Source organism: Monodelphis domestica, chromosome 8 (genome assembly GCF_027887165.1).
Source record: "Monodelphis domestica isolate mMonDom1 chromosome 8, mMonDom1.pri, whole genome shotgun sequence".
Taxonomy (NCBI): domain Eukaryota; kingdom Metazoa; phylum Chordata; class Mammalia; order Didelphimorphia; family Didelphidae; genus Monodelphis; species Monodelphis domestica.
The window spans coordinates 230,480,588-230,505,190 of NC_077234.1; the positions used below are offsets into that span (position 1 = coordinate 230,480,588).

At 36.9% G+C, this 24,603-nt stretch overlaps 1 protein-coding gene across 2 annotated transcripts in view; it reads right to left on the reverse strand.

The window, feature by feature from the left end:
• The window catches only part of ARHGAP6 (Rho GTPase activating protein 6), a 675,128-nt gene that overhangs the window by 319,188 nt on the left and 331,337 nt on the right, over positions 1–24,603 (reverse strand). Inside the window, exon 1 of one of the 2 annotated variants that reach the window (XM_056808175.1) lies at positions 15,873–16,681. The exons of the other annotated variant lie outside the window; for it this stretch is intronic. Coding sequence (XP_056664153.1) covers positions 15,873–15,917 — 45 coding nt within the window. The 5' untranslated portion in view covers positions 15,918–16,681. Of the gene's footprint in view, positions 1–15,872; positions 16,682–24,603 lie in introns of those variants that run through there. 2 annotated transcript variants of the gene reach the window in all.

The following is a 24,603-nucleotide window of genomic DNA, read 5'->3' on the forward strand; positions in this document are numbered from 1 at the left end:
TGTAAAATGGAGATAATAATCTACCTCCCTGGGTTGTGAGGATAAAAAGAGATACTATTTATAAAGCTCTCTATAAAACTTTAAAAACTCCACACAAATCCTAGATATTAATATTATTATTAGCTAACTATGCAGGAAGTATCAGAGCATCTTTCAAAAGGTCAAATATAATTCATATCAAAATACCATGCAAAAAGTAGCAACAACAGATGGACTATACTTGCTCACATAGCATCAGCACTCTAGTTCTTAATGTCAAGCCTGGTGTTAAGTAAATGCAGGAAGTCTTTCTAACTGTGTCCCAGTGATAAGGTTTTACACTTCAGTAATCACTAATAAAAACAGCTCTTAGTTTTCCTTTGAGCCAGTGAATCTTGATAAGGTTCAGGCTTTTCTCCCAAGAGTATTTTATGAACTGACACTCCCTTTAGGACTAATGAATAGAAAGGGCATGCAATGATGTATATCAGTTAGGCTTACAAAATAATTAAGTTTCTTTTGTCTTTGACATAATCTGAGCACCTTTTTGCTCTATCTTCTTCCTCCTCCCCCATAAATGTAGCCCTTATTTATTTATTTGTTAATTAATACTTTATTACCAGAAAATCGTGACTGAGACAAAGTTTCCAGTTTGACTGACTTTTCTAGGAGACTAAAAAGCTCTGTTCTTTAGCATCCATGCAAAGAGGATACTCTGAGCAGTGACATAATGTACACAAATCCAAGTGGTTCCACAAAAGACCCTTTGGTGAAGAAACAACATTCAGAGTTACTAAAATAATCCTGATAACCTAACTAAAAATATCACCAGGCAGACTGGTCTGTTTTGCTAATAACTTTTAGGCTTTCTCTGTTGTCAGGCCATCCTGACTTTTTTTCATGACTTTACTGGGATGAAAGATCAATGGAATTGGAAAGCATTCCAGTGTGGAAAAGGAAGAGAATGACAGTGGTTTGCAGCTTAATTGATTTACTCTCATTCACATGGAACACTAATGAAATAAGAATGACGCCAAGCTAGCATCATTATTTCTAAGAACTTTACAGAACTGTTTTTTAACTCAATTAAAAGTAAATAACAAAAATAAATGGATAGGAGCAACCTGTGAAGCAGCAGACTCCTTTACAAATACAAGTCAAGCGGGCATTTCAAATTGTTACAGCTTTCTCTATATTGTGACATTTTTAGTTTGCAGTAATTTCCCTTTACTCATAGCCTCTTTTCCCTTATTTAATATATCAATCGATCAGCAAGCATCTATTAAGCATCTAACTCCATGTTTAGCAGTATGGACCGAAAACAAGAATAAGGCAACCCATTCACTCAAAGAATTATTCTAATTGAAAAGGGAAAGGGTAGAGAAAGATTCATTCAAGGTATGTAGGTAAATGTTTTACAACAGGCTCTCAAAAAAATGAATACTTAATATACTTTTAAGTTTAAACTTCATTATTAATGCTTTCCCCACATCATTTTCAATAATTCCTATACAGGCTACAAAACCATGAATCAAATCTGGATTTATAGGATTTGCTAATTTCAGAGGCATAAATGCTGATACTGAAATTTTAACATCTGGCTCTCAAGCTGGTTCCAGTGTACCTCCTGCATACCTATATGTGTGGGCATATATGCACATAATCTCTCATATATGTCTCTTTCTTTCCACTCAGCCATCACCCTAGAATGAATCTTATCATCTTAGGGCTGGGCTATTGCAAGGTCCTCATCATTGGGAGGGCCCTTTTGTCTCCACTCCAATCCACCCTCCCACTCAACTGCCAAAGGAATTTCCTAAAGACCAAGTCTGACCATGTTGGGTCCCTGTGCAACAAACTCCAGGGCCTCCCTATTACTTCCAGAATTAATTCCTTTGTTTGACATTTAAAGCTGTTCAAAGTCAGCCCTTTCCTCCTTTTCCAATCTTCTTAAACTTTACTGTTGTATTTTAGTTATGTCAACTCTTTTTGACACAATTTGGGGTTCTCTTTGCAAAGATATGAGTGGTTTGCCAATTCCTTCTCCAGCTCATTTTACACATGAGAAGACTGAGGGCCAGAGGGCTAAGTGACTTACTTGCCTAGGGTTACATAGTTGATAAGTGTTTGTGGGTAAATTTGAACTCGGGCTTCATGACTCCAGAGCAGGAGTTCTACACATTGTACCTCCTAGAAGCCCACATTTTACTCTATCTGCTCCTTTTCATCTGTAGTGGAGATTCACCAGCCTTCCTGCTATTCCTTACCCATAATTCCTATCTCTCCTCAGTGTCTTTTCCCTGGTTGCCCCCTATACCTGGACTTTTTTCTCCTCACCTTTTACTTCTGGCTTCCCTGTCTTCCTTGAGGCTCAGGAAGTCTTTTCCAGTCATTTCCACTCTTTACTTTTTCTCTGTAATTATATTCCATTTAAGCTTTATTTTCTTGAATGTCCATAGCTATTTGCACATTGTCTCTCTGGTTATAATGTGGCATCCTTGAGGGAAGGGATCATAACTTTTTTGCCTTTCTCTGCCTTCTGCAGGGTTAGTGCTGTGCATGGCTCAGAGTATAGATTTCATGCTTGTTGACAGACTTACCAAGTAGTAGGTTGGAGAGAAGGGCACTCGCAGATGGAGAATTCAGGAAATGTTTCATGTAGAAAGTGGCATTTGAATTGATTTTTGAAAGAAACTAGGAATTCCAAAAGGCAGAAATGAGGGCAGAGTGCAGTCTAGGTATAGATAGTGCAAAAATACAGAGATGCCAGGTGGAATGGCCCATGTGAAGAATGACCACCCAGGACAGTATGATTGAACCAGAGAATGCATGGGAGTTCATATTTAAGAATACTGGAAAGGGATGAAGAAGCCAGGCTATGAAGATCTTTAAATTCCAGGAGCATTTGTAGTTGATCTCAGAGATAATGGGGGACCATTGAAATTCATTGCATAAAGGCAGGGGCCAAGCAGCGGGATAAGATCTGCTCTTGAGGGAAATTTATTTGCCCACCCTGTGGAGGATGAATTGGAGTGGAGAGAGACTTCATTCATCCAGCCTAAAAGCTATTGCAATATTCCAGGAAAATCTGGGAGACAGCTAGGTGGCTCAGTGAACAAAGAGCCAAAAATATAAATGCAAATTCATGGCTTATACCAGGGTGGTAGTTATGTGAATGGAGAGGAAAAATAAATAGAATATATTCTGAAGGTAAAATGGATAAGACATGAGAAATGACTGGCTTTGTGTGGTTAAGTATGATGAAAAGTCTAGGATGACACCAAGCTGTAAGCCTTGGCCACTGAGAAGATGGTAGCATTCTTGACAGCAATAGGGAAATTCAGAAGAATAGTGGACTTACAGAGAAAGGGTTATTTTTAAAAAATATTTGAGATGTCTATGGGATACCTAATCCAAAAATGCCTAGTAGGGAATTGGTGAAATAAGACTAGATTTTTGAAGACAGAGTACAATATTTACAATAGCAATAAACATTTAATATATACAGTTAGGGAACTAAATGGCATGGTGGATAAAGCTCTGGATTTGGAGTTAGAAATACTTGAATTCAAATCCAGTATTATACATTTGCTAGCTTTGTGATCATCACCAAATCAATCAACTGCTATCTACCTCAGTTTCCTCATCTATAAAATGGGGATAACAATAACAGCTCCCTCCTGATTTTTTGTGAAGATTAAGTGAAGTTAAATTAGTAAACTTCTTTATAAATCTTTAAGTTTTATATTAATGCCATCTATTATTAAATGCACAGCATTATATGAGGTAATGAGAGAGCTATAAAGTATAGTGAAGGGGACAGTTTAAACTGAAAAATAAATGTTGTTCAGAATTTTGCCTTAGAACAGAACAAAACTTAACCTGTAAGTGCATGAGGGTGTGTGTGTGTGTGTGTGTGTGTGTGTGTGTGTGTGTGTGTGTGTGTGTGTGAAGACAAAACAACAACAACAACAAAACAAAAACAAGCAATTCTGGAGTCTGGGATATGGTCCTTGGAGATGCTGAATTCTTTTGACAATGAACAATAAACAATATCAGAACAGAGTCAATTTTATGAAAATAAGAGATCCACCAATTGATTAATGGCTGATGGAAAAGAGTAGGCAAATTTCAGAAGAAATAAAAACTCAACAGTCACATGAAAAAATGTTCTAAATCACCACTATTTAAAGAAATGCAAAAGGAACAATTCTGTGGTATCCCTTCCCATCTATTAGATGGGGTAATGTGACAGATTGGCTAATATGACAGAAAGAGAAAATGACAAATATTAGAGGTGATGTGGAAAATTTGGGACACTAATGTCCTGTTGGTTGAGTTGTGGACTAGGCCAACCATTCTACTAGACAGTTTGAACTTGCCCAAAGCACTATAAAACTGTGCATATCCTTTGACCCAGCAATATCACTACTAGTTCTGTGTCTCAAAGTGATCAAAGGAAAAGGAAAAGGACCTATATGTTCAAAAATATAGCAGTTCATTTCGTGATGGTTAAGAGCTTGAAGTCAAGGGAATGACCATCAGGTGGGTAATGGCTGAATAAGCTGAGATATATGATTGTGATGGGATACGATTGTGCTATAAAAATGACGAGAGAGAAAGTTTCAGAAAAACCTGGGAAGTTTTTTACAAACTGATGCAAAATGAAGTAAGCAAACTAGGACATCATTGTATATAGTGACAACAATATTGCACAATAATCAACTGTCAAATCTATTCTGATTAATAGAGTGATTCTAGACATTTCTAAAGTACTCACAATGAAAAATGTTATGTACCTCCGGAGAAATATCTGATGGATTCTGTATGCAGATTGAGGTATAATTTTCTCATAATCTGTATTTTTCTTGTCTATTATGTCTAATATGACTGATATGGAAACGGTTTACATGGATTGACAGTTATAACTGATACCATATTGCTTGCCTTCTCAGTGGTTGTGGAAGGGGCTGGAGGGAAGGAGAGAAAGTGGAACAAAAAAAAATTTTTTAAGAATGCTAAAAATAAATAAATAAATAATGTAAGCAATATCAAAATAATATGTCATTAATCCAATCTAATGTTGCTATAGAGAGATGAATCTGAAATTCTAGCACGATGGGAGTAGCAATTAATACTGTGAGTTAAGAACCCCAACTTTCCTGTGGTCCAAAATTTACAACCTGGATCTCAGAGTGAAATACTTCTCCTTGACGGGGTGAGCAGAATCCAGAGGGAGAAGACTCCCTTGGAGATCGAGATGGTGACCCTTATCCTGACCTGACTAGCAATGTGACATCATACTACAAAAAAGACTATTTGAAGGCATGTGTGTAAATATTTATAAAAATGATGCTATGTGTTAGCATGTTCAAGTTCTTTGAACAAACTAAACATTCCATTCTGTTACTAGACTATTATTACATTGTCAGTCTATTTAAAAGTGGCCTAAACAAATGAGAGCCCAAAGCAATCTCTAGGAACTATGTCTGTGTCCAAGGACAACCCACCTAGCACAAGGAACCTAGGGCAACACAGATGATAGATTCTTCCCAAATTGGTACATTTTTAAAAGAATTTCACTATTGTTTTTAGAGAGGCTTAGAATTTTTTTTACTAGATATCTGAGTTGACTGCAAAAATGTTTGGGGGAGTCATTCAAAAAAGGTGTTTGGAAAAAAGCTTATCAAACTGATCTGAACTTGCTTTTGATACTCATGCAACAAATTTTTCCCAAAGCTACAACCCTAATATATGAGGGATTCAATTTTGTGGACACCCCAATTGTAATTTAGAGAAACCCCAAAAGCAGAAACATCTGAAAAATGTGTTCGTTATTCCAAAAGAACAAAAAGTTGCCTATTTTTGGTTTCAAACTTTACACTTAATTCTTCTAAGATGCCTCTTAAATAAATGGGAAGTCAAAGAGTGCTCAGTACTTTCTAAGGGTTGAACTAATTTGAACTAACAAAGTAGCCTAATGCTTTGTGTATAATTTATCAGAATGGAGATAGTTTGCTACATTGAATTACAAGTAAGGCTACAAGATAACATTAAAATAGATGGTAAGAGTTTACATTACTTAATTTTATCTTAAAAGTTTTGAGAACAGTAGATTCAAGCCTTTGGAATCTAGTACATGTAGGAGTAATGCTATCTAGAAGGATTAGATTGCAAAAAAAAAAAATCCTACAAGAACAAGAACAGTTAGAAGTTAAGGTGCCTTACAAAGCCTTAAATTAAATGAATTTGCTTCTCAAGTTTTGATCACGGCAATCCCTAACTTTCTCATACTCTAAACAAAATTCCAAGCACATATAGATCCAACTTTCTGGGGTTCTTCTTTCGGACACACAACAATATAATGTCATCTTTCTGTGAATTTTGTATTACCTTACCCAAAATCTTTCAAACGGGCTCAAACAAACATAATCTCATATCAAATACCTTTAATGCAGGGGGCTATTTGGAAGGCTTTTGTGTTGAGAAACCATTTCTCTTATTCTTCCACTTGCCTGCCCTCTATTTTGAGCCATAATTAAAGGAGTAAATAAAGATGAGATCCAATAACTTTATTTAAACATCTGAACTCATATTTAATTTGGACAATGCTTCACACCCTCAAATAAAGCTTACTTATCCTTATTTTAGCCACATTTCTGATAAGAGAGGTTATCCATTTTCCCAGACTACAGAAGAATGGATACAGCAAATTAGCTATTTACTATAGCTATTAAAGGTGGGTAGATTGGCAGCAATGAGAAGTGACAAACATTAAAGAAAGTAATAGAAAAAGACCATTAAAAACAGACATAATTTTTTAAACAACACCAATACTGTATCTTTTCAGAGAGGAAAAAAAAGCTCTCTCTATATTTCTTTTGTTAATTTTATCTTTATTTTATTCCAATAATAAATTTATACATAAGTTTTCCAAAGTTACAAAATTCATGTTGTCTCCCTCCCTTCTTCCCTTCTCAATCTCTATATGTTTCTTTACCACAAGAACATAAGCATATTATAGGATAATATGAAAAATGATATAAAGAATTAGTAATATATAGTTGAAAAAGATTAAATTGGGTTCTGTAAGCACTATTTATGAAAACAAGAAAGTCTAAACAACTTTGGAAAGGTCACTAATATAGTTTAAAATATTTCTTTTAAGGTTTTAGTACTTAGAGGTTTAAGTTTTAGTTCCTTGGAAAATTAACTTTCATATAGTGAGCCTCTTCTCCCCAGACAATTAAGTATGAATGAGGCATTACTGTACCTCCTCTGTGTTTAAAAGCCTTAGCTGGAGTAAATGGTATTACAGAATGTTTCAGAGGTCTCTGATGACTCTAGAAGTGCTTCCTCCTAAAATTAGTTGAACATTAGAATAGATCAACAGTAAAGTCTTGGCAGAGAGATGGTTTCAGAGTATAGCAGGAAAATAAAGGAATAGACATAAGGATCTACTTTGGAAAATGTTGAGAGGCAAGAGTAAAGAAAGCCTTTTTATAGGAGTTTGGAACAAGTGGTTGTAATAAGCAAAGGGGGCCAAGCTTTGCTGAGAAGATATAACAAACTCCTGTTTGTATGCATGTCTTTTAGATTTTATAGATTGTTCTTTTAGGAAAAAATAAAAGCAATAAACAAATAAGCTATAAGAGATTTAATGCATAAATACACCATCTATTTCCTACACCTTTGCTATCAACCATAAAATGAATGCAATGATATCTGAGTCCTATCAGGTGGAGTGATGCATGCATGGCTCCCTGTGGCTTACATATTGGTAGCAGAGAACCTTTCAATTATGAAAAAATTCAGTATTGCCTAATGAATTATGAAAGACCAAATTATTTTCAGTATTTAGACTTGTGTATGGATTTTATTTTATAATTAAATTCTTTATTAGGTATATATGGTTAATTAGAATATTAACTCATTTGGAATATTCCATCTCCTTATATTCTGGGCATCTAAAGTTTCCTGTTTGGGGGGGGGGGAGTTGTAGCCTTTTACTGCTGATGAGCTATCCCAAGATTAACAGGTATATTTTGGGCAAAATCAGGTTTCCAAGCTATAATCAGAAATACAGATCTGGGAAACAGAAACAGCAAAAAGGAAGTGTGGTCTGAAGCACAGGAAGTCACTATCTGGAAGTTGGTCTGTGTGTGTTTGGTGAGTGTCCTATGTGACTTCAGTAGTGTGAACAACTCACATAGGCTCACATGCTGCCTCTGTAAGCCTACAAGAAGATAGGCTAACACTTTATTGATTAGCTAGTGAGGAAGAGCCAAACATAATTTCCCCACAAACACTACACTTGAGTCATCAGCCCAGTGGTCTTTCCAACCTCACCCTGATATATAACTTCAAGATTCTCTACAGTGCACATATGTGAGACTCCCACCCAGACAAGGACCATAGCTTCAAATATCTGCACACAAAAAGGAAACTCTTATTAACTAGGTTTCATTTTCATGCATACACACACATACACATATTTCTTTAATATACAGTTAGATGTATGCCTAAGGGTATGTATATATTTATATACACATACATATGTATGTAACATATGTGTATCTGTGTGTATATACACAGATTGTTGTCATTGTTCAGTCATTTGCAGTCACATCTGACTTTTTGTGACCACAATCAGGTTTTTCTTGCCAAAAATAGTGGAGTAGTTTGATTTCTCCTGCTCATTTTACCTTCTCTTTTTTCTTTCTCAGTTCATTTTACAGATGAAGAAACTGAGGCAAACAGGATTAAGAGACTCACCTAGGTTCACATGGCTAGTCCATGTCTGAGGTCAGATTTGAACTTAAGAAGATGAAACTTCCTGACTCCAAGCCCAGCACTCTATCCATTGTGCCACCTAGATACCCCACATAGATACATCTATATCTACACATATATGTATTTACATAAATGTATGGATGTGTCTATATCTATACATGTGTGTATTTACCTGTGTGTGTGTATGTATGTATGTATAATCAGCTCTTCATAGTAGCCAGAAAGTGGAAATGAAGTAGTTGTCCTCCGATTGGGGAATGACTAAGCAAATTGTTCTTGTGGCTGTGCCACAAGAGATGATGAAATGGACAATTTCAGAGGAAACTGCGAAGACTTCTATGAACTGATGCTGAGCTGAGGAAGCAGAATAACGAGAGCAATTTACATAATGATAATAGAGAAAGCAAGAACTTTGAAAGCTTATGGAACTTTCACCAAAACAAAGATGGATTGTAAAGGGAGATAAAACATTTCATTCACCTTCTGAAAGAGAGGTGAGGAACTTAAAATGCGGAAAGAGCCATACATTTTCAGGCATGGCTAATATGCTAATTGTTGTGTTGAAAAATGTATATACATAGTAATGGAAGACTTGTTTTAAAGCCTTAAAATTTGCTTAATTGGGGATAGTGAGAAGGAACTGGTTACTTTTTCAAAAACTTGTTACTTGAAAAATGAAAAAAATAAAGGAAATATTGATATATTTTAAATCATCTGTTGGATAAGTATTTAGTTCTGAAAATTTGATTAGAAAACAAAATTGTTTAACCATGCTAACATAAAATGAAAAATAGAGATTTTTTCACAAATGTTATAAGATGAAAGAAAATCAGAATTCATTTGAAGGGATAGTTTGGCTAAGAACCTGTGAGATGAAGCTTAGTTACTCTGAGATTTCATTATGAGGCCCCCTTACCTATAAAGCTTGAAATACAGTTATGTTTTCTTTGTGTCTGTGTCCAATTATTACCTATGAGACCCTTGATAAGTCACTTCCCTTATTAGACTTTATTATTCTCATATGTAAATATGAGGGTGGTTGAACTGGATAATCTCTTTCATCTTTGAAGTTCACTATATTCTGAAATCATAACCCTGTCTTTATCAGAAATTCATCTGAAGAGGAGGAAATCATTTAACCTCTTTGTCAAAGAAAATTAAAAAAAAACTGGATCTATATCTTCAGGATTGTAGGAAGAAATAACAATAATAAAGCATTCAGAAAAAATCTGCTTTAAAACAAAAGTAGTATTGCTGATTCTCTAATATTAGCCTTAAGCCTTTATTGAAGTGATTTTAAATGTGAGTCTCCAATATAAATTTCATGCATTGAAATTTATTTCATGTAATGAAATAAGGGATATGCTGCATGATCTTGGCAGGAAATCAAATATACTGTTTATATTTTGAGGGAGTCGGAATCTGAGAAGAGATCTGGAGGCCAGTTTAATGTAATCTTTGAGATGAATCCCTTTTCAGCACTAGCCAAGTCATTTGACCTGTGCTGCAGTTTCTTCTTTTGTCAATTGGGAATAACACAGTCCCGCTTCATTATTAAAACTGGGATGAATAATTTACAAAAGCCCATAACATGTACTATGCCTTTTGTATTCAACTTTTTTTTGCAATTTAATAGTTTACCCATTTTAAGATTTGTAATTTGCCCCCACCCCCTTTTTTGCTTCCTCTCGACATTTTTTCTCTGAGATAGCACATTCTCTTAAGCTCATAGAATATTATGAACATAGCAAACTCTCAATAAATATTCTTGGAACAAATGAAATGAAGAATAAAGTCCAATTGACACTTGTGATTAATACTTACACATGGGCAGTGAAACTTTAAGTAAATTTGAAATAGATTCCTACATCTATATGTATGCCAGATAATACTTTATATTTTGATATGCTTTAAGATTTCTATTTTCCTCACTTTTCCTTTCTAAGACAGGTAATATGAGTATTATTTTCCATATTTTAGGGGGTAAGACAGCACAGTTTAGAAAGATTTAAATTTACCCAAAATAAATCAATCAACCACACAACAAATATTTTTAAATGCCTACTCCTACTGCTTCATAGACAAGTGTTTCAATGGATATAGTAGTGGACATAAATACTGGATGTGTTGAATTCAAATTCTGTCTTAGAGACTAACTTTATAATCCTGGGAAAGTTATTTTGAATCTTTCTCTCAGTTTCAGTATTTGAACCCATAAAATGGGGATAAAAACATAGTTATCCCTTCTATACTTGGACATTAGGATTGTACCCCCTCCTCTATGTAGAAAATCCTTGTAAAATTGTGGAAAGAAGTCTGATATTTTCTTTTCCTTTTATGGGGTACTTGCAGTACCCTTATTTTAAATTTTGGATTAAGTATGTATTTCTGAGTTTCTAATTTTTTTCTGTTTCATCTGCTGGCCTTCAAGTGTCAGCTGCAGCTTCTGGAAAACTTCCCCCAATTTAATTCTTATGATGACCTGTGATATGTAGAAATTTTGACGAGGAAAGTCATAGTGAGGAAGGGGCTAACTGTACCTAAACTTTGATACAGAGCTACCCCAGTTCTCATTGATTTTCTCTTTCAAAAACAAGGAATTGCTTTTGTTCTCCACTTCTGCTCTTTCTCAGTTGAGTAAGTAGGGGAAAGAGAACTGCATGAATCAAACTGCAGGATCAAATGGGATAATACGATGTCGATGTCTTGCAAACAAAACTTAAAGTGCCATATAAATGTTAGCTAATGTTATTCTGAGATGAGGCTTTCTCTGAAATGCTGAGTATACAAAGCCAAAGGTCACGTAATAAGTGACGGAAGCTAGAATGGACAACAGGTCCCTTGCCTAATTAAGTCCCTTCTTTCCACAACAGGATATTGCCTCTCAGAGTAGGAATCAGGCAGCCTACTTGACCAATTCCACCCCAGTCAAACCTGAAAAGTCAGGTCCCTATGAATATTTTTTGGCCTAGCTTGGTTAATGATTTTAACTAAATTCATTTGTCTTCAATAATGTGAAGGCAACAGGAAAAATTGAAGAATTGTGAACAATTCTTATTTCTCGGTAGCCTATACCAATTAGTAGCCTACACTGGCATTGTAGAGAAGTCTTCTATCTCGACTTTGGCCAGCCATTTGTAAACAAACTTTCATGCGTAGTATTTTAGGAATCTTGTTCCACCTGTTTTTAACCAGGGCAGCTAAGACCCCAATAAGTGACAGCAGGTCAGTTTGGGAGTATTGTTTTGGGTATAAAATGATATGCCAAATTCATTGTGCACTGTATCTCTTTGATATAGAAAATATTGTAATTTTTTAATCCAAATACCCAGACTGATATCTCCGAAAGGGTGCAGAGTGCTGTTTTAGAATTAAATACAGAATCTTCTGACACTCCAGCATTAAATGGAGCTTTTACTTGTCTGTTAAATGATATTCCAAGTGGTAATTTGGAAAAAAAATAGAAACTTCAAATATAGAATCCTCATTAATAATGGAAATATTGAGTGCAGTATTCATGCCTGCATTGAGTAATTTTTTAAGCTCATCTTGAATGCAGAACCAAGTGATTATTTTGTAAGTTTTCAAATTCTTTTTCTTTCTTGGATCAACTCTTTACCTAGTATTTTGGAATAGGTTCTCTATTTCTCCTCTTTCGAATCCTTTCTCTTTGAAGGTAATATGCATGCTGTTCTCTTACCTACTTACTCAACTAAAAGAGAGCAGAAGCAATTTCTTGTTCCATGAGAGAGAAAATCAGAGAGGTCTGGGGCATCCAGGTGATGCACTGAATAAAACACTGAGCCTGGAGTCAAGAAGACTGGAGTTTGAAGCCAGCCTCAGACACTAGCTGCATGACCCTGGGCAAATCTCTTAATTTCTCTTCCTCAGTTTTCTCATCTGAAAAATGGGGATAATAATAGCAACCATCTCCCAGAGTTGTTCTGAAGATCAAATAAGATACTAATTATAAAGTGCCTAGCACATAGTAGGGTTTTTTTAGTGTTTATCATCATCATCATCATCATTACTATTATTATAGTGCTTAGCATAGTGCCTGGCACACAGTAAGCACTTCATAAATCCTCCTTTTCTCCTTCCCTTCTTCACAGTTCTGTCTCTGACATTAGTCACATGTGTGTTTGGAACCTGTTTCCTCATCTGTAAAATAAGGATGCTATTAATATAATGTTTATATTATATTTACAAAACTCTTTCAGTTCAACAGCTTATAAAGTTATTGCCTACGTCATTGAGTTGTTAGAGGGTAAAGTGAGAGAGCAGATCTGAAAATAATTGGTATAACAAGCTATTATGTATTTTATAAAATACAATACAATTTTACGGAATTCTGTGTTCTTAGTTCCTCATGACTGAAGTGATATAGGGGGGGGGGGGCGGAATAAGATGTTGATGGCAACTCTAAAAATTACTGACTCTTATCTGATTATTTCTTTACTAAATAACCAGACCAAATGTCTGCTTCTGATTTTAGATATGAAAACTAGTAATGCAGAATAGAGAAATGAGGATGACTGAATCTTGTAAGGAGAAGAACAATGTTGAAAAACAGTCCCAAAAGGGCATAATGGAGCCTTGCTGAAGAGACAAGCACCATCATTACAGAACTTGACAAATATGAACAGCAACTTGTCATGCTTATAAAGAGAATTCTTTTGAGTAGCACTTCAGCTGTGATAGAGACCTAAATTCCTTTGTTTTATCTAAAGTGTGTATTCCAAATGATCTAAGACCTCCCTTATAACTTTAATGCTAGAACTTTTGGAGTGGATATATGTAATCCTGAAATATTTACTCTAAAATCCATAAATTAATTATGTAGATAATATTCAAATACAAATTTAAGGTAATCACACTAGAATAATATCATAGTCAACTATCTAAGGTATGCCCCAAGAGGTTGAGAGAGGACATTAGTCGTGCATCCTACCAAAAAAGGTTGAATTCACACAATGAGCATTATGGAAGAAAAATAATGAATTAAATCTATGAATTACAGCAAATCTGTACTACACTCTGCTGTGTTTTTCCCACCTCCACATCAATAACAACAACAACAACAACATCAGAGAAATTCTGAGGTATTCCCTAAAGTCTTAAGATATTTCCTCTCTGGCTTTCAAAATGAATTAGGATAAACTGAAAAATCTATTCAAATTTTGCAAAAAGTCTTAATTTAGTTGGGAAAAACCCCAAAACAGGTAAAGTAAGTTACATCCCTGGTAGTTAACCTCTTTTGGTGACTTACTTTTTAGAAACCACCCCAAATAAGTTATTTTCATTCTTTATAACTTAGTTTTCTAAGGTTGCTTCTAACTAGATGTGGGCAAGAATAAAACAGGGGCCAAAGTCCATTAGGTAGCCATTAGGCTACCTCTCAGGTAACTTCCACTAATGATGTTAATTGATTTTGGAGTGTTTGATTTATTTTTCAAAACTACTAACTGGCAAAAGAAGAGAAAATTTAATCCTCTTTATTATTTTGAGCTTTAACCATTACCTGTTGCTTAAAAAGAAATCTAATAACACTGAAATAAATTCTTTCTTGCAAAGAATGAATCTTAATGAAACAGAGGGACACCTCCCCACCTGATTTAACATTTTGCTTCTTTCAAAAAAATTCAAAGTAGAGGTCAAGAACTCGCCTAGGCTAACATTAAACCCATAATCAGAAGCAGGTTGTCAGGAAGGAAGATCCAAAAGAAATTCCAACAGTAACTCTCCATTATGCCCCTGGTTGGACTCACAGCATTCCAAGGGCTCCAAAATAAATCTCCTGTATCTCCCAGAATAGGTTTTCAGTAGCTTGTTTTTGTGTGCAAGTCCCCTCTTTCAGTAGTAAAGTCAAAGGAGTTCTCAGAGTAACATTTTTAATGCATCGACAAAATCAAATTTATTGAAATATAGCTGTCAATTTTTTTTTTAATTTGAACTCCCTGAAATCTATCCATAGACCTCAGATTAAGAACTCCCTATTTATTACAGGGCCCTCACTTTGTTAGATGGGGCAAGTGACTTGTCCAAGGTCATAAAGCTACCAAGTATCCAAGAATTCAGGTCTCCCATGCTCAGGCTAGCCTGTAGAAAGGCTGCCTTAGCCATTGGCTATATTGCAAAATAGAATTTTTTTAATGTTTATTTTTAAAACTTGGAGGGAAACTCATATCCCTCATAAGAGAAATAAATAAACCCAACCATTACGTGCATATCCATACCCTGCAGCATTTCTTCAGTGATCCACTATTTCACCTCCCAGGTCATTTTAAAAAGTAATAATAATAATAAAAAAAAAAAAGGCTGACAAGCATCCAATTCTATTCCTGTCCTTTCCACATATTTGACCAAAAGGCTGAATGGGCTGGTCCGGATTGAGTCAGGAAAAGAACCATAAGCCCATTCGGCGTTCAAAAGCGGCTTGGAAGCACTGGGAACTCGGTAGAGTCTAGTTTCTCAAGGCGCGCCTCATTTCTCAACTCCCTCTCCCAGGTCCAGATGCATTGATGCGGTAAGAGTTAGCCTGAGTAAAACCCTCCTACCTTATCCCTAGCCTTTTTAACCGCCTTTGGCACAGCTGAGGGCAGAGGAAGAGGAAGAAAGAACTTCCAGGTATGTGCAGGATTAGGTTTGGCTGGACAGAAATATCCCTTCCTGAGTTGTCAGGAGTTCACCATCTAGAGATACCCAAGGGAGATTGCAAAGGTCGCTGGGGGCACTACGGTAACAGTGCAGCGAGGCGTTCAGACACTGATCTACAAGGCATCTTCAGCTTGCAGTGAGTGGCCAGGTGAAATGGTGCCACGCAAACAGAAGTCCCTTTACCAGCCCCTTCCACTTGGCAAAAATCTCTCCTCCTGGCCTCGTCCCCCCCCCCCGCCCCCCGCCCCTCTCTATAATCCCCAGGGACCTCCAGCACTGGTATGAACTCCCCTGGTCTCCTTGCCCACTTCCAGTTTCAAACAGTCCAGGAAGGGCGAGGAGGCTGGGGCCAGTACCTTAGGTAGTCTCCCTAGGGACCAGATCGCTCCTCCATTCCCACCCCTGACCTGTCCCATCTCCAGTTCAGGAACTGGACAACTTACCGCATAGTGGAGCTGGGGCTTCTCATTAAACACTGAGTCCCCCATGCCTCCCTCGGAAGCCACCACCAGTATCCCCAAGCGTTGGGAGGCAGAGTCTGTGGCTTCAGAAACAGCAGCTGCAGGGGTTCGAACCGCCGAGGCGCTGCCGGGGCACCCGGACTACCCCCTTTCCTCCTTCTCCTCCCTTTCTCCTCCCTTGTTTCTCTGGAAGAAGTCAGGGCGAGCGCTCCGATCCAAACCTACTTCACCACCATCCTGCGGACAGCATCAGTTTAGTTCGCGGTTGAGAACCCGGCCGCTGCCTTCTTCTTTTATTGGTTTGGAAAAACAAAACACCACAAGCCACCACAACACAACACACATACAGACTCCTCGGAGATAGGACCCCTCTCACGTTGTGAAGCTGGAAGGGAAGAGGAGGAGAGAGAGAGAAGGAGGAGGCTGTCAGAAGCGATGGGCGGGCATTTAATTCCTTCCGCTCTCAGTGGGCCAGACTTGCTGCTAAGCTGCTGCTGCTGCTGCTGCTGCTGCTGCTGCTGCTGCTGCTGCTGCTGCTGCTGCTGCTGCTGCTGCTGCTGCTGCTGCTGCTGCTGCTGCTGCTGCTGCTGCTGCTGCTGCTGCTGCTGCTGCTGCTGTTGCTGCAGCTCAAACCGCTGTTGCCAGCTGTTGGCAACGGGACCTGCAGCTTCGTTTCCAGCTGAACAACAGGTGTAGGGCCAGACCTTTCTACCTGCCTGCTGCCAACCAACCCTGCCTCACAAGCTCTCTGGGGCTGAAAAGCTAGTAACTGAACTGAAGGCATCCAGAGCAGTTGATCATAAAATAGTGGCCCCAGGCCTTACAACACTTTGAGGTTCGGAGCCGCTGAGTACCAGGCTATTTCAACCAATGAGATTGGTTTTGTTTTGTTTTGTTTTTTAAAGGATTGTTTTCATTTTACACACAATCTACCACTTCTGGTTGCCACAAGCGTGTAACTGAACTAGGGGAGCGTTTCTGTCAGGGCTCAACAGGAGGGAGCAGGGGCGAGAGCTAGCTCTCCTTGGGGAGGGGCTGTGCTAAGGATTTCAAGCCTTGTGAACAAAAGTTTCTAGTTTAAGGGAACTCCTTGGAGGGGGAGGGCAAAGGATCGAAGGGCACTGTTGAGCTGAGAGAGACTGGAGGGCATTAGTTCACAGTGGGGCCAAGGAGAACTGCTGCCTAGGAGAAGGGGGAGCTTCTCGCTTGGATCTGCGAGGCACTGAAGGAATGGGGTGTGTTGCTATTCTGGACAGGAGATCCTGATGAAGGGGGCGGGAGAAAGCTCAGTTCAGGGATGAGTGGGATAGAAGTAGGAAGTTGTTTTGTTCAAGCAAAGAAAAAACTTCGCAAAACCTTTAAGATCAAAGAGAGGGAGCTACTTTTTGTCAACTCAGAAAATAGATTCGAATGTTTAAATATTCAAATGAACGTATGATCTCATGGATTTGGAAGTTCTTTCCAAATGAAGATCACAACCACGTTATTCTTGGTTTTCCTATGTGATTCTAGTTCATATCATCGTAGAATGCCTATTACCTAGATCAAGGATGGTGAATCTTTTAGAGATGGAATACAGGTCCCCCGCCCACCAGATATGGTGCCCCTCCCCCCACGGCATGTCCGGTGTGCTCTGCCCCCTCCCCTTACCGAACAAGGGAGGGAGAAAGCACTCCCACTGGACTGTTGGGCAGAGGGGCTGATGAAGTGAGACATATCTTCAGCCAGTAAGAGATGGGGAAGGGAGTGGCCCCAGATTTCTGCTCCCCTCTAGTTGTATAGCCTGTGAGTCACTCACCTTACCCCTATATACTTCCATTGACTCCTGGGCAGAGGGGCAGGTGATGGGAGAAAAGTTATCAGGCACTCTGGAGAGGGGGAAAGGAGCAGCTCCACCTGAATCCCTTTGCCTTTCTAGTAATGAACTGGGGGGTGGGGGGGAGGGAGGGCAGAGCACTCTGTTCACCAGCTTTGGCACGCATGCCATAAGTTTGCTATCAGTGGCCTAGATTATGGTATGCATTTACATGGAAAACCTATGGAGCTCATCCATTAGTACTTGTATTAGGAATAGTCAATTCAGATAATCTCTATGTTAGGCCAGGATTGAATTGGAGTGGGAGAGCTATCTGGATTGCCTGCATGGAAGTTGCAAAGCTGCTTTAGTAACTCTAACTTTTAGAGGAAAACAGAAGCCCCACTTTTAAGTACCATATCTTAGGGTGCTGCTAAATGAAGGCAAGTCAGAGAATATAACCACGTTCAAAGAATTAAAATTATTATTGGAAAATATATGGTATATTTATATGGAAAGTGTAGTGGTCTTGGCATCAGGGGCCCTGAGTGGGGTTTAGGACTGCTGTGGCACATTTGACAATTGAACAAATGTCTTCATCTCTCTGTGCCTCAGTTTCCTTATCTGTAAAATTAAAAGGTTAGACTGATAACTTACTTATATAGCAGTTTGAGGTATGCAAAGCAGTTTTCTCACAAGGACAGATAATATAATCATTATGACACTACAACTCCTGTCTCCATTTATTTGTAATCCATATCCTTACCTGTTATTTATGACATTTTTAGCTTTCTTCAAAGCAAAGCTTTGTATAACTTGTATGATACCCTTAATAAAGCCTTTTCTAGATCCCTAAATTGTTTGTTTAATTTCTTTAAGATTCTTTATATGACTTCATATAAATACTTTGTATTTATTTATCTACATGAACCTTCCATCCCCTCTAATAAAATTTAACAACAGGAAAAATGTGTATGTGTATATACACACATATACACATATATATTATCCATTTATATGTGTGCATATCCTCAGAGCCTACAACAACTTAAGTACTTAATAAATATTAGGTGAATTTAATTAAATAACTTATTTTACAGGTGAGGATAGTGAGACAGACAGATGAGAGAGAGGGACAGAGAGAGGGAAAGAGAGAGAAAAAGGGAGAGAAAGAAAGAGAGGGGAATTCAAAAGGGAGGGAGGGAAGAGAGCTGTTCTAGAAGATCTCTACAAACCCTTCCAAATCTACAGTATACTAAAACTGCCTCTTTAGAGATCTGTAAAGACCCTCCTAGATATATTTTTTCTCTGATTTGCTAAGCTTCAATTTACACTTTTTAAAAATAATAATAGGATTAATCATGTGCCCCAAAGATATCAAAGAAAGAAAGAAAGACCTCATATACACCCAAATTCTCATAGCAGCACTTTTTGTAGTACTAAGGACCTGAAAGAAAAGAGATTCTTCATGATTGGGGAATGGTTAAACACATTGTGGTACATGGAAAAAATGGCATAGTGCTGTGTTATAAGAAATTATGAATACAAATAATTCAGACAAGCATGACAAGATGTTTGAATTAATGCAAAATGACATAAGCAGAACCAGGAAACATATTCACAATAATAATAATGTAAAAAATTGCTGGCATCATGAAATATAACAACAACAAAAGGAACTGATAACTATGCACTTATAATGACCAAGGTCATTATAATGACCCTGAAGAATAGAGGAAAAAGTGCATTTCTCTCCCTTCTTTATAACAATGGGGGAACTATGAGTGCCAATCATTACATAGTCTTGGTTAGTTTGCCAAAGTGTTTTTTTTTTCTTTTAGAGGATGTCACATTGGGTAGGGGGAAAAGGAAGGATGGATTTGGAAATGAAGATCATGAAAAAAAACAAAAAAGAAATACTTTTAAAATAAAAGCAAAACATTAGGTAACATTTTTGCCAATTTATGATATAATTATATAGATATAAGATATATATCAATAGAAATTAATTAATTTAATATGTATGATATCACTAGAATTTCCATGTTGGAAGGGACCCCAGGAACATGTTGTCTCTAGATGGCTTGAGGAATACGTATTCCTACAAGGAGAAGATGAAAATATAATTTAAAGATAGAAGATGTAATAGAAACTAGATTAAATTTTTTCCTTAAGCAAATTGAAAATGTGAAAAATAAGGATGTTACACAAGCAAAAACAACTGAAGTTTAAAATAATTTGGAATTATTCCATGGCTTCCTAGCCTGGGTTCCATGGAACATACTTTGAAAGATCCAAGACTAGATGATCTGAAAAACATCTTTTAGTTGTGAAATTTTATGAACTATATGTTTCTGGGAATTATATTATGGGCAATAGAAGCAACCAGTATAGTACTGTATAAGGAAATTTGGGGGGTATGGCTTATAGAATCCATTTTATCATTTAAAACCATATTAGATATTAAGGATGTAGAATATATGTGGCAGCTTTCCTCCAAAGAAATATAAGTTCTTATTCTGAAGTAATACATTTATATGATGCTTTATGATGGCATTTATAATTTCATCTGATCTTATTATGTTCTGAAGTAGGTAGTATAAGTGATATATATATATGTATATATATATATATATATATATGTGAGAAAATGGAGCCTTAGAGAGATGTCACATTAATATGAAGTACAGTGAAAAATAAACCAGGATTGTAAAGTAAATCAAGGCAACAAATGTTTATTAAGTGCTTACTGTTTGCCAGGCACTGTTATTCATAGCATGGGTATAAGTCCTATGTCTGCCATTTATCAGCTATGTGACCTTAGATTATTAAATCATCTTTCTGAGACTCAGTTTGTTTGTCTGTAAAATGGAGGAGTTAGACCAGCACCTTTTAGCTTCCTTCTGGTTCTAACATTCTAAATTAATAGCCTAATATTGAAAGAGTGGTTCTGCCAACCTTTTAAATTATTGCATCTATTTCTAAAACTAATTTGGGTAATAAGGTATTCTTTTTGTTTTTTTAAGAAGCAAAACCTTATTCTTCAGAAGCAAAGCAAATTAGGAATCAAATTTTGGAAAACAATATAGAACAATATACTTTGCTAAATTTGTCTTCTCCATCTATTCTTCTCCTTTGCTATAAATCCAAGTAGATAGCTAGTCAGTCAATAAATACTCATTAAGTGTCTACTGTGTGCTAGGCATTGTTTTAAGTACCACAGATACAAAGAAAGTCAAATGGAGCACATAGTTAGTGTGTGTGTGTGTGAGAGAGAGAGAGACAGAGAGAGACAGAGAGAGACAGAGAGAGAGAAAGTAGAGAGAATTTAAAAAGTACTTAATATGGGTCAACTGTACAGACTAATAATCAGAGAGACAGTCCCTTCCTTCAGAGAGCTTATATTCTAATGGAGGGGAAAGATAATGCATAAGTGGGGGAGAGATGGTAACATGGTTGGAGATACACAGGAAGTTTTATGGAAGTCTAGAAACAATCCAAAGAATGTCAAAGTTAGATCATCAAAGTGCAGAGTGTTTGGCCATGTGTCTATAATAGAATATGAAAAAGTTTTCCTAAAGAGTATGAGGCCAGGGAGGGAGAAGAGGAGAAAAAAATAATAAACTTGGAGGCATTTTATATGTGCAATCTCCAGCTTAGACACTTTTAAATCCATAAAAACACTTGAATGGGGGTAATGTATTTTTGGCACTGGCCTCTCTCCAAGTCCTAATTTCTTCCCATTTTCAAATTATAGTTCTTTTACACACACACACACACACACACACACACACACACACACACACACACACACACACACACACACTCTGCAGATACATGAACAACTTTGAAAACTAAAATTGGAAATTTTTTAATTTTTTCCCTTCATAGCTATTTAATGATTAATGTATTTAAACAATGTTAGGGTCATTTTAGGGTTTTAAAAATCAGAACTTTATTCTTTTGATCTTTTTAGTTAGTGAATGAATCAGCTTAATTTTTAAAATGTCAATTACCTGTTGTGCCTTGGATTTTATGTGTATGCTGCAACAAGAAAATGTTTGTATAGGTTATATTGTATTATAATTGGCCAATGATAACTAAACTCTACTTATGAAAATATGAATATTTAGGCATAACTTCTATATTTTAATATATTTAATGCCAAGTCTATATTGTTACACTTGGGTGGGAGTCGGTAATGGTATGATGCTGATTTTTTTCCAGTTCTGCAGGACTTTTTCTAGGATTACGGCATTGAGTTGAAGAAAAAAAAACAAAAAACAAAGCTAGACAACCCTCTAAAATACACTTGATTCAACTGAGTTCAGTAAATATTTTATTAAATGCCTACTATAAGCCAGACGCAGTACTAAGCACTGGGGATACAAAAAGAGATAGTCCTTACCCTCAAGAAGCTTACAAAGTAATGAAGGGAGACAACATGCAAACAAACATATACAAAGCAAGCTTACATGTGGGAAAAATAGGAAATAATGAACAAAGGGAAGGCAATTGAATTAAGAGGGATTGGGAAGGTTTTCTGCAGAAGGTGCAATTTTAGTTTGGACTTAAAGGAAGCCAGAAAGATCAAAGAGTTGTAGAGGAAGGAGAGCATTCCAGGTGTGAGGGACAGCCAGAGAGAATGCCCAGAGCTAAGAAACAAAGTGCCTTATTTGTGGAAAATCAGAAGGCTAGTGTCACTGAATCAAAGTTTACATGTTCAGGGTTAAAGTATAAGAAGACTGGAAAGGTAGGAAGGGCTTTGAATGCCAAAGCATTTTGCATGTGTCACTGGAGCTGACAGGGAGGCAGTGAATTTATTGGGAGGCATGTTGTATATGTAATAGGAATATGAATAGACTCGCATTTTAGGAAAATTGCTTTAATGGCTAAAAGGAAAATGGATTAAAGTAGGAAAAGACTTGAGGCAGGAAGACCTACCAGCAGGCTATTGTAGTAATCAAGGTGTGAGATGATGAGGTCCTGCCCTGTCATAGGAGAGAAATGGGAGTATTGGGGAGATGTATCAAAGGTGAAATCATACGTGGTGATGGGTTGGATTTGGGAGGAATTCAAGAAGACTTCTAGGTTATGAGTCTGCAGGATTGAGAGGATGGTGTGGCCTCTATAGTAACAAGGAAGGTAAGGGGAGCAGTTTTGGGGAAAGATGAGCTTAAATTGTCTACAAAACATCAAGTTCACGATGTCTGAAAGGCAATTGGAGATAGGAGATTGGGGTAGGGTGCAATTAGGTGGCATCATGAATAAAGTGCCAGACTTGAAGAGAGGAATACGTGAGTTCAAATCTGGCCTCAGGCAGTAGCTGGGTGACCCTGGACAAGTCATTTAATCCTTCCTTGACTAAGTTTCCTCATCTGTAAAAAATGAGATGGTGAAGAAAAAAATGGCAAATGACTATAGTACTATAGAATCTTAGCCAAGAAAACCAAAATGAAGACATGAAGAGTTGAACATGACTGTAGAACAGCTAAACAACCAGAGAGACTGGGGCAGGAAAGGTGGATTTGGGCATAGAGATGTTAAATATATCCACAGGAGCTGATAAAACCAAGTAAAGTAGCATAGAAGGAGAAAAGAAAAGGACCCAAGACAGAACTCTGAGGGATACCCATAGTTAGAGTGAGTAAAGTAAACTTATCAGCCACTAGTCTCTTTTTGCTCAGGGTCTCTAAAGGATTTGGAAAAATGCTGAATTTTTATTAATTATTAAGCAATTTGGGTTACATATAACATTCCTAGGGGAATGATTATATATTTGTATGTATATATATGAAATCTTATTTTATGATAATTTTTGTTTCTTTATCATATTTATTAGTCAACATATCTCTCCCTTAGACTAGCAAGCCATCCCTTTTAATTTATCTTCTTAATAATAATATCCCGTGGGAATAGTGTAGTAAGAAAATGTGTTGGATTTGGGTTCAAATCCCAGAACTACTACTTACTACTATTTGTTCTCTCTCTCTCTCTCTTTCTCTCTCTCTCTCTCTCTCTCTCTCTCTCTCTCTCTCTCTCTCTCTCTCTCTCTCTCTCATACACACACACACACACACACACACACACACACACACACACACACGTGCACACGCGCACACACACCCAATGCAGGAGTTGGACAAGATAATCTCTCAAATCCATTTCAGCTTTCTAAATATATGACACAAATAATCCTTTCAAATTGTGTGATGTTCAGTTGTCCAAGTGTTTGGAGTCTTTTTTTTTGGATGATGGGAAAGGGGGGGGGGTGAGGTGGGTGAATTCATCAAGTAAGTTCAGTGGAGTGTGTTTAGTTTAATTTTTTAGTTAGCCAGAAAACTTTTTGATTCAGCTCTTGCTGGCAGGCATCTTTCTGAAATCCATTTTTGCCCACTTTCCTGCTATAGTTAAAGGTAGAGAACCCTAAAAATAACAACCTCTATTTGATGATAAAAGATATAGAATTAAAAATTTAAAAAATATTAATTCAAAAGGATGCCTTTGCATTATATTAAAAAGGCTTTGAACAAAAAACAACTCAGTGCAGCTAAGATTAGGAGGAAAGAAGGAAATTGGGGGAAATTATTTTTACAACTAATTTTTCAGATATAGGCCTCATCTACCAAGTATATAGAGAACTGAATCAAGATTGTAAGCATATAAGTCATTCATTCTCCAATTGGTAAATGGGCACAGGATATGAAGAGGCAGTTTTTAGGAGAAGAAATCAAAGTTACCTATAGTTATATTTTAAAAAGCTCTAAATCACTATGACATGTAAATTAAAATAATATAGAGGTACCACCACAAACCTATCAGATTGGCTAATATGTCAGAAAAGGAAAATGAAAAGCTTGGAAAGGATGTGGAAAACTTTGTACACTAATAAATACACTGTTTATAGAGTTGTGAATG